The 10,827-nt window shown below is 41.4% G+C and overlaps 2 protein-coding genes across 2 annotated transcripts in view; one reads left to right on the top strand and one right to left on the bottom strand.

The window, feature by feature from the left end:
• Positions 1 to 739: 739 nt before the first annotated feature.
• Positions 740 to 8,737, bottom strand: MPHOSPH10 (M-phase phosphoprotein 10 (U3 small nucleolar ribonucleoprotein)). The gene is made up of 11 exons (XM_010571741.1): positions 8,645 to 8,737; positions 7,180 to 7,828; positions 6,239 to 6,387; positions 5,636 to 5,810; positions 5,201 to 5,342; positions 4,713 to 4,780; positions 3,871 to 4,008; positions 3,534 to 3,644; positions 3,192 to 3,299; positions 2,383 to 2,613; positions 740 to 944 (listed from the first exon to the last, which is right to left on the bottom strand). The coding sequence occupies exons 1-11, from the start codon at positions 8,719 to 8,721 to the stop codon at positions 795 to 797; spliced, it is 1,998 nt and encodes a 665-aa protein (XP_010570043.1). The 5' UTR covers positions 8,722 to 8,737; the 3' UTR covers positions 740 to 794.
• Positions 8,738 to 9,392: 655 nt separating this feature from the next.
• The window catches only part of MCEE (methylmalonyl CoA epimerase), a 10,694-nt gene continuing 9,259 nt past the window's right edge, over positions 9,393 to 10,827 (top strand). Inside the window, exon 1 of the mRNA XM_010572266.1 lies at positions 9,393 to 9,552. Coding sequence (XP_010570568.1) covers positions 9,393 to 9,552 — 160 coding nt within the window. The remainder of the gene's footprint in view (positions 9,553 to 10,827) is intronic.

Below are 10,827 nucleotides of genomic sequence, written 5' to 3' on the forward strand. Positions count from 1 at the left end.
CAGGCGCTAAGGCCCCGCGCGCCAGCGGGCCCCGCCCCCGCGGCACGCAGCGGCCTGCCCGCTCGCCCGCCGCCAGGCCAAGCGCAATGCATCGCCGATGGCGGCGCGCTAGGCCTGGGCAGCGGATTGCGGAGCCGCGCTCTAGTAACAGCGTACCAACATCTCGCCCCTCGTTAAATTTCACATTTCCGTTAAGAACAAAGGGTGAAAACCGGTTGTGGTTTTTTTTAGAAAGGGGAACCACACGGGCATCAGCTGAAACGTTCTCTTTTTTTTTTTTTGTTCAACCAAGAAAAGAGCAAATAGCAAAGTACTTACACCTGGGGAAGTATCCTTTAACTTGAAAGATACCCTTTGCTTACTCCGAGTTCCTGCAGGCTTAGAAGGCTTCTGTGTCCTCCCTGTCTGATAATCACAATTTTGAAAGGTAATTTCCAATTTATAGTGCCAGGACACAGCTTAAGTTCTTCAATACATGCAGATCTATCGCCACAGCAGATACAAAGGCTATGACTATAGCTTAAAGAGATGGTACAGTCATGCACAAATATCAAGTATTCTACATGGTTATGTACCTGCCCATGGCAAAAAGCCCTCTTTTTGGAATAAAAAGTGAAAAATCAAGAGTTCAATGGTAGAAAATAAGAGTAAAACCTGAAGGAAAGTGTCTTTAGAGCACCTTAGAAATTCACAGAACATTTTAAAGATCGACACAGACTAAAACCTACTCAAATTTAGCATTCATGTAGAAACATTTTAATATATACAAGATGCAACATATATAAAAAGGTAGATTACAATTTCAGTTTATGAACAGAGAGTGTTTTCTGCTGCTTCTGTTTCTTCTTTAATGTGTTTGCGTCTTTGATTTGCATTTTTACTTGATCTTGTAGTTGAGAAAAGAAGGCCTGAGATGATTTTAAGACCTTGTCTTTACCTTCATCCTGTCAACGGACAAAATATTCGTTATAACCAAGGAATGTACAAACAGCCCCATTATACTAGTTACTAGTTACATATAATGGTATTTGACTTAAATCAATTATCAGATTTATTTTTTTTCAAAGGTTATTTTTCACTGCATTCTTATACCACTCCTGCTATCTAAAGAAACAAAAAGTACATTCCCTTTCGAATTAGCAATTAGTATGGTTTGTAAGAACAGGTACCAAGAACAGATCCTTGCACATCATGAGCTACAACAGAGTATCTACATTTGGGGTTCTGCTCTCCTTTTCAAAAGGTACACACAAACATTTTAGAAGTAATCAAGTTATTTTTCTTACTAGTTTCTAATACCTCAAAAATTCAGAGATTTTTAAAAGTTAATTTATAAGGCATCATAGGTGGCACACAAGCTTACTGTTTTATAGCATGCAAAACAAAATCAGTCTGATGAGATTATAGAGAAGGCTCCACAATAAGAAGTAGAAAGTTAAATAGGAATATTCTATTTTGAAATAGCTTGTTACTCAAAGCTTAGAAAGAACTAAATAGAAACCTCATCCTCAATTATACATGCAAGTAGTCCCACTTAATCAAGTGGAACGGTTCAAATGCAGGAAATAAGAGCATAACTCTTAGTATTTGCAGGAATGCCACTTTGTGAACTTTGAAATAAATAAAAAAGTAGTACCTAATGCAAACAATTTCTGCTTTGGGAATATACTTTGAGTAATTGTTATCATACAGTTTTTTCATATTTTTCCATATCTAAAGATTAAGTTACTTACAAATTCAAATATCTTTCATACTCTGAGTAAGCTTCTAAAGGTTCCAACAACCATTTAGCTATGATTTATTAATAATTAAAGGAATAACATCTATATAAATATGCATTATAAAACAAGGGGGTCACTGCAAAGTGCAACCAGAGCTGGTTTCTTTCAGGCCTCTATACTGAAATCATGCTGTCAGGATAATCAGCAGAATCAGGACTAAAAAGGCATTCAACGCTACTCTACATAAGACAGTTATGGATTAGAATAGTCTTTCCAAAACTGTAGTTCAAAAGAATGCAGCGGAAGGGGGCGGGGAGGGGGTGGAAGAGTACGCATCTGCCCTTTCCACGTCTTCTTCCTACCTCTTTCCTTCCAGCAGCTACATTTACATTTTATATTTGCTCAGACATAAATAACATAACAAGGTTTGGGTGGTAAGTAGATATACTACCTGTGTAGAAGAATTTTTGAGGGGATGGAGAAAGATTAGGAGATGTAGTTGTGCCAAGAGGGACAGGAGGGAAACAAACCCTGTACTTTGTAATTCTTTGTGACAAAGTTCCCTTTCCTCTCTCTACCTAAATATTATCTGTCCTTGGGATTTTAATATTCTTTAGCTGGGAAGCTCCAAGTTATACAAGACTACTTAAGAGAGCCCTACCTTGAGCAGAGATGCTTTGCCTTCTTTTGTAAGCCTTTTTAATTTTGCAGCAGCAGCTTTTTTGCTAAGTTTTGTGCCTTGTTCTGGTTTCATCTTTTCAAGAAGCTTTTGACGTTTCTCCTTTTCTCTTTGCTTCATACGTTTACGAAGCTTTTTCTTTCTTCGGTCTCGTTTTTTGTCTGTGGGAGTCTTTTCTGCATCTGTTTTTACATCACCAGCTTTGTTCTTTTCCTAAAGAGAACAAGATCCCTAAATCCATAAGCGTGCAAAAGAAAAGACTCATTTCACAGTACTCAAATCTGTCTTAGCATTTCCATTATTTCAAGTGTTTAGCCAGCTCAGGGTGATGCTGCATTAAGGCAAAGGCCAAAAACTGGCAAAAGCTGGGAAGTGAAATTTGTACCATCGAAGACACGCTAACTGCTCTTCCCTATTGTCATGTAGCTTTCCCCTTCCAAATACCCATATATATGTTGGGAAAATAATTACCATCACATAATAGTCAAGAACAAAAATGACGCATAATATTATGACCTAGTGTAGCCAAATAAAATTAACTCTTTCCCCTCATTCCAGTTATATTAAAAAAAAAAAAAAAAAAGGCACACCCACTCACTCACTCCCAGCCAAACCTCCAACAACAACCAATACCAAAATACTAGGCAAGAAGGTCCACAAGGTGAAGAACACAGGGTGGGAGGGGGCAGAATTCTCCCATTCATCTGGCAGCCAGTACACCCTTCTATCAACAATACAGATAACAATACAGATCCTCTCCAGATCCTTACGTGATTTTTATTTATATTTACCTTGATTTCCTCTGGTGCTAACAGAGCAGCATCACTAACAGCAACAGGTGCTACTTCTTCCATACTTATTGCTGGAAGGTTCGAAACTATTTTAACTTCTGGCACAGGCTAGAAATAAGGAAACATATTCAGGACTGAGCACACCATCTCACAGCAGCTTCTAACTGAAGATACTAAGTATTTGGTTTTGTTTAGAGGCAATTATAGTGTGTTTAATATGAAATAAGAACAAGCTCAGTAATACTCAGCGTTTAGTTTACTTTCCATTTCCAAATATATTTTAAATATCCAGTTTCAAAGAGGGGGGGGGGGGGGACAACTTTATGAAACTTATGTACTTACTGGTTTGGGTGTGAAGTGGAAGTTACAAAGCGCATCCAGCTTCAGGAAGAGTGAATCCATCATTTCTTGAATTTCTTTGTGTTCAGGATTTTCTTCCTCTTCAGTCTTTTGCTGCATTAATAACGCAATGTTACTGCAACACCATTCATAAAGCTATTTCACTTTAGCAAGACTGATAACACCACAATATACAATTCAGAGCCATTTCACTGGTGAACACTTAGAGAAAGATTGAAGTACTTCCACCAAGCTGAAAGCAGTTAGCAGCGTACAAATGAACATACAAGACTATGTGGTGTAAACTTCGAGCCAAAAGGAAAGGCATTGCTTACGTTACCTGGTGAAGTTTCATGTATTCTTGTTCATAGATTTCAGCGAGACTCAGCTTACTCTTTTCATGATCCAAAGTGATACGTTTCTTGTATTCAAAAGCCTCCTCTTTTGGTTTTTCTTTTGGTACTACATCATCCCATGCCTGAAAAGTCATAAATTAATAACTAAATGCAACTACATTCAAGTATCAGGTGCTACAGCTTATTTGGAACATCTTTTCATATTACTTATCTGACACATTAACTATTTAATGAGTTCCTGGGAAGCCACGTGCATAAAGTTTCACACTCTCATTTGAAAAAAAGTAATAAAAGACTTATAGCTCTGGCTTGTGTGCTTATTTTTAGTGGATCAGGGCAAAAACTGTTTTTCCTAAGTACTTAAATACTCTCCCCTATATGTACCAATTTTTTTTAATTCAACTAACAATAAGCCTCAACAAGATATGGGATACAAATCTTCTACCAGTGGCTTTTAAGAAAAATGCAGTAAACAACTGAGTTTTGGTTAGTATTCAGAATGCTCAGAGCGCTACAGTTACAATAATAGACAAAATTTACGGACTGGCGTTATATTTCAAATAAACTCCTTACAGTTTTATCTGCAAACACTCATTTTTTTGAAATGCACCAAAACCTAGCATATAACAGGCATGTAAATAAAAACCAGAGCTCCTTAGAAATCTAAAGACACATTTATCAAGGCAAAAGAATAAAACAACCAGTTGCAGAAATTAAGATAACTCTAAACCTAACATTTTTAGGAACTTCAGACTCATTCTTGGAATGCACCCTGTGAATCAAGTCTATGAACAAAACAGGGAAAAACAAGTAAGATACTATTAACCTCATCCAATATTCTCTGTTTAATGATATCTTCAAGCTGAAAAGTAGTTTCTTCCGTGATCACAGGTGCTAAGAGGAGAAAGAGAAGAATTTTAAGATTAATGTTTCTCCAGCAAGAAATACTTTTTGTTCTTTGAAGAATAAAAAACAGAAAAAGAAAATAAAGCTTTCACAAAAATGTGGTAATTGAAGTAAGTAAATAATGTTTTCCTCTATCTTGAAGAGACTAATCATATTACGTAAGACTTGTAAATTACTAAATCTTCCACTGAATTAATAAACTTGCAGTTAAGTTAAAACTGAACAAAAACACTATAGTTTCCTGCAGTTTCCACCATGAAAATGCACAACCTCAAAAACACACCGGGAAGTTTAACTTAGTGTTTTGTTACCTTGCTCCTGAGTCACAGGTGTTTTCAGCAAGGTCAAGGGAAGAAAACCCAACATTGTATGCAACACACTTTCAGGAAAGCCCTCTCACTACTTTACCCATTCGGACTGCATGGTCAAAAAGTACTGTTTCCTCCAAAAGGCTGTTTTCAGGGCGTTTTTGTCCAGTCACTTCTCCTTTAAGCTGCCAAGGTTTCTCCTCCAACAACTCTTCTTCTAAACTTCTTATTTTTTTGCTCATCTGAAAAACACAATTTCCTAAGAAGTCTAAAACACAGAGCTCACAAGTAAACTCAAGGGAAAAAATTAGTAGTTATTTCAGGTACTTCTAACTCCTCCTCACATGAAGAAGAGGGAATATATGATTGCATATGTATCTGATATAGATAAACCACTTTTTTTTTCCTAATTTGTAAACAGCCTCTTCATATTTGCCAGACTCTGAACAAATTACACAATCATAAAAACAAAACAAAAAAAAATTGGCCACTGTTTCAAAGTATTAGCAAAATAATAATAAAAAAATACAATTACCTTTTCCTGCCTCTTCTCAAAAGACGACTTTATTTCACTGGGATCAATGCCCTTCTCTAACTGCACATCAGTAACATCTTCTGTTTCGCTGTCATCTGGCAAACTAAAAGTAACTTTTTTAGAGGCTTCTTTACTTCTCATATTCTCCATCATCATTTCATTCATATCCTCAACCCTGTAACATTAAAATTTAATATAAGATAAAGGTTGAAAAGCCTCTGTAACTTTTTACATTAAGATATTTCAGCCACTAGATGTTTACCTGTTACAAATAACCCAAAATTAAGAAATACAACAGGCTTTTACCGAAACCTAAAGGCAGGGGACACTAGGGAAACTTCCATATACTAAAAATAACTTTCAAAAACTGAAGTTACAGCTATTAAATGATTTATTCAAATAAATATCAAGAGACAATACTCAAAAGATATGACAATAAACTACTTTTTAAATAAGGTGAGAATACAAACCATGGACACACAACAGATAACACAGAATGGCAAACCATGACCAAAGTGAGCCTGGAATTCACACTTTATTTTCTACTTCACTTCAGTGTAAAATTACAAGGACATTTTAACTGCAAATAATGCATATACTTACTCAGACATGCTTTCTTCATTCTGCTCTTCAATAGCACTGTCTGCTTCCTCTTCCTGATCATCTTCAACACCATTAGCTACTAAATCATCATTGTCATCAACCGGATCAAAGAAATCTTTGTATGTCAAGTCTCTAGAACTTTTAACTGGCTAAGAAGGAGAGAGGAAAAAAGAAAACCCAAACGAAAAAAACAAAACAAAGCAAAACTGTTAAGGCTGCCAGAAGTCTAAGAGTATCCTGTCTTTTAAAGTTTTTAGCACCTGGGAAACAGCACTACTTGTGTAACAGTAATTCAGCTTAATGAAGCATTAACCTATGATAGGGCATCTTAGTAAAACTAACCTCTTTTACAAGTATTTTAAATATTCAACTACTTAAATTAACTTCCAATTTCACCATATACAGAAGTGAAAGAACAGTAGATTTTGCCAACTACTTGTTGGAATGCATACATGTTCCCTTTTACCCTGGGCATAGTTCTTACTTGCTAGTAAGAATCTCTGGTAATATTAAATAATAAAATATTTATTTCTGAAACAAGTACTCAGCAACTTAAGTTAAATCGGAGTTACAAAGCCATGTCCCTGGAAAAAGAAGTTGCCAAAAGCCCTTTGCCTTGCATCAGTCACCTTAGGGATCTCTAATTACCAGATGTCAATACTGAATGACCCATTTTTTTCATTTGGTGGGTCACCTATTCTGCAATTCTGCAAGGTCACTTATTTCTTGTGACACACTATCTCTTCCTTTATGCATGCAAAAACCCAAGACCCATCTAAAGAGAGACTGGAATAGCTTCCGAAGTAATCATTAGTCATCTAATCAAATTTAACTTGGTAGTTTCTACTCACTGTTCAACAATTTATAGTCACCCTAACTAATATCAGATCTTGATTTAAAGGAAAAGAGAGATCAGAAAATTAATTTACTGATATACTTACTTTGACTTTAGCTTCTTCAGACTCTTCCTCCTCATCATCCGAGACGATGTCTTCAAAATAATCAATATCTTCTTCCTCCTCCCTGTTTTCCTTCTCTGCATGTTCTAAAAAAGTTTCCATCTCAGACAGCTTGAAAAACTTGTCATCCACTATAGATTTTTTTCCCATTTTTTTCAGTGTGGTTTCCTTGGTTGTTTTAGTTTGTTGCTCCAGTGCTTCAATATCAAAGTCAATATCAGAATCCTCATCACTGTATTTCTGCATTATGCTTTCTCTGAGTTTACTTTGCTTTTCTTTAGCTTTAGTTTTATCTTGTGTATAAATATTCTTCTGTTCAGCTTCTGCTTCCATAATGCTGTCTTCCAATTCCTGGTCACTGCTGGCCTCTGCATCAGAGCCATCCTCTTCCTGGTCTGAGAGAAGGCAAAGATCTTCATCCTTGGCATCCCTTGCAATGGATTTCTTGAAAAAATCAAGAACTGCATTGTTCTGGAGCTCTAGTTGTTGCCAAATCTGTTCTTCATCAAAATTTTCTATCACCAGCTCTTTTAAAGGACCCCCCCGAACTATATTGCTTCCCAGAGCTTTATTCAAATCATAGAGAATCTTTGTTAATGCTCTGAAGTCAGTTGCCAGTCCATCTTGCACACTAAGAGTAGAAAAAAATTAAGAGCTTTAAAAAGCACAACAGTTAATGTTAATTTTTTATTTTCTATTTTGCAGAATTCACTAGCTTTCATTCATTTTACACCTCCCGTTAAGTTATTCACATGGTCACACTGTGGCTCTCTTTTTACATGTGCTTAGGTATTTTGATGCTACAGAGTAGCACCTTTCAGCAACTACAGCTGTTGCTTAACTTTCTACACATCTCTTGGGAGTAATGTTACTAAACATTCCTAGAACTAAAAACATTGTAATCATAAAGTGTCTCGGCTTCATTACACTTAATGTATGAAGCAGCAGCTGGACAGAACATTCCACCCTTCTATAGTTGCATCTTAGTATATCTTGATCGTATTTAAGCACTCCAGACGTTTTAGGAAAGTATATAGTATAGCACCAGACAGCTCAAACATCCAAGATACAGACCCTTGGTTTTAAAAAGGTGCCTTCCTCCACTGCCTTACTCCTCAGCTTTTCTATTTGGGTAGTCTCCTCCACTTTTTTCTCTAGAGCTACCACTGCTTCAACGTTGCTGGCAGAAACGGAAACCTCCGTTTCCTAATTCCCGAACGCTGAAGAAAGGACTAGGCCACTGCAGAAGCCCCAGCCAGGTCCGGACGCTGTGAACAGCGCGTTTCAGGAGAGCTCTGCGGAACCGCCGGTAGCTGAGGGGCGCCGGCCGGCTGCCACGAGACCTCCCTCCCAGAGCACTGAGGCCCGCACGAACTGCAGAGCGCTACGTCCGCGCACCCACACCCGGTGTCCGGCATCGGGGGGGCTCCCGGGAAGCCCGCAGTACCTGAGGAAGCGCTCCGGGCGCGCCGCGGCGGCGCCCGCCACCCTGAGGCACGTCTCCAGCCCCTTGACCGCCGCCATCTTCCCCCTTCCGCTCCCGCGGCGCGTGGAGCAGCCTGGCACCGCCTCCCCGAGGCGGCCGGCTGAGCGGTCCGGACGACTCCCGCGGCCGGCGCCGAGGTTCCGCACACAGGAGTTCCGCCCCGCCCCGCCCCGCTTTACACCCGGAGCGGCGGGGGGGCGGGCCGGGCCGGGCCGGCCCGGCCCGCCTCCCGAGCCAAAAGCAGTTCTGCTTCCCAGCGCGTGCTTTTGTCACCGAACCGCCTCGCTTATTCGCCTTCAGGTGGGCCTGCTCGCGCTCGCACTGAGCCGGAAGCAGGGCATTGCAGAGTCATCTGCTGATGGCGGCTGCTTCCGCCCCGTGGAAGAGCGTGGGATTGCTCTAGATGGGGACGTTCATCGGCGCTGAAAAACCTGCTCTAAATATAGTAAAGCTACAGTCATCTTACTTCGCAGTTTTGCCTCTCTGACCTAGATACAAGGGCTATTTTGGAACCACACATTTCCAGCTGATCCTGTCAGCAAAATGCCCAATGTTACCTGGTGTCTCCAAGCTCCCGGCTAACTAGGCACGCATTCACGCGCCTACGCCATTAGCTAGCGCTGCACAGTATTCGTCAACTGTTTTGTTGCTTTACATCACATAGTTTCCTTAAAGTTTATAAAACAAAGTCAAAATAAGCACTACACCCATGGACCCTGGTGAAGAAGCTGCTGCACCTGGGGGAGATGATCCATTCCTCCTCCATGCTGCAAAATGCGCTTTGCAGGGGCTGCCCCCTCGGGCTGCATTCACCCTGCCTGCTGCCGTTCCCCGCCTTCCGCAGCCGTTCAGCACCTGGATCCAAAACGGTGACCAACCTTCCAACTCTGTTCTTGCTATTGCCTCTGCTGCTCCTCTGCCACTTTCATGTTTCCTTTCGATCAAAAAAAAGTCTTTCCAGTGCGCAGAAAACAAAGCCCTGCTAGGCAACTTCTGTGTGTCCTCTCACTGTCACTTTGCACCCTCGAATAACCACTGTGTAGAGAAGGGCCCAGCCAGCAGAGGCACGAGTATGGCCTGCACCTGTCCTTCTCTCTCTGAACATCATAAACATATCTGACGCTTTACAACCTGGGTTGGAAGCTGAAAGTGTCATATTTTTTTCTCCTTCTGGAGAAAAGGAGGCTGAGGGGACACCTTATAACTCTCTACAGCTACCTGAAGGAGGGCTGTAGTGAGGTGGGTGCTGGTCTCTTCTGTCAGGTGGCTGGTGACAGGACGAGAGGAAACGGCCTCAAGTTGCGGCAAGGGAGATTTAGGTTGGACATTAGGAAAAATTTATTTACAGAGAGGGTCGTCAGACATTGGAATAGGCTGCCCAGGGAAGCGGTTGAGTCACCATCCCTGGAAGTATTCAAAAGAGCGTAGACAAGGCACTTCAGGACATGGTTTAGTGGGCACGGATGATGGTTGGACTCGATGATCTTGAAGGTCTTTTCCAACCTAAATGATTCTATGATTCTCTATATTGGGACTTCTAAACACCCATTTAGACCACTGATTTTGACCTGCACTTTTAATTATTCAGCTAGTATCCGATTTGAAATGGCACGAGCTGTTTATATATTTAGGATGTATCCCACCAACTTGCCATGTCCCGTGCCCCTGACACAACAGGAACGCAGCACCAGAAGACAGCCTGCTCATTGTCTCATTGGCACAATTCTTTAGTCAGAAAACTTTCTCTCTCTACAGATGTCCCTTGCTATAGCTGGCCCCTTTTGCACTTGCTTTTTCCAGATAAATGCAGTGCCCAGAGCTGCCCCCGCAGAGGCGAGCAGCATGCACCGGCACGGCTGAGGCGCGCCGCACAGCCGCCTCCCCGCAGTCAGCCGCAGCCTTCAGCTCCCAGGCGGCCGGCCCGGTGCCAGCGGCCGTAGCGCCCGCCCCTGCCCGGGGGAGCTCTGTCCTTCTGGGAAAGGCACCGGGCAGCTGCGCCCGCCCGCCCGCCCCAGCGAGGGGTCACCAGCCCCTCGGCGTGACACAGCCATTGCCGCTGCCTCGTCCCGAGACGCTCCGCTGGCGCCGGTCCCGCAAACACAGCCCCGCCCCGCGCTGTCACCGCGCCGAAGGGCTCCCGGCCC

Source organism: Haliaeetus leucocephalus, unplaced genomic scaffold (genome assembly GCF_000737465.1).
Source record: "Haliaeetus leucocephalus isolate CR32 unplaced genomic scaffold, Haliaeetus_leucocephalus-4.0 Scaffold339, whole genome shotgun sequence".
NCBI classification, from domain to species: domain Eukaryota; kingdom Metazoa; phylum Chordata; class Aves; order Accipitriformes; family Accipitridae; genus Haliaeetus; species Haliaeetus leucocephalus.

Coding starts and splice junctions, on each gene's coding strand:
- MPHOSPH10 (XM_010571741.1), bottom strand. CDS start 8,721: ATGGCGGCGGTCAAGGGGCTGGAGACGTGCCTCAGGGTGGCGGGCGCC. Junction 5,811..6,238: donor AATGAAGAAAGCATGTCTGA/GTAAGTATATGC, acceptor TTAATGTTACAG/GGTTGAGGATATGAATGAAA. Junction 945..2,382: donor GCAAAGCATCTCTGCTCAAG/GTAGGGCTCTCT, acceptor GTCCGTTGACAG/GATGAAGGTAAAGACAAGGT.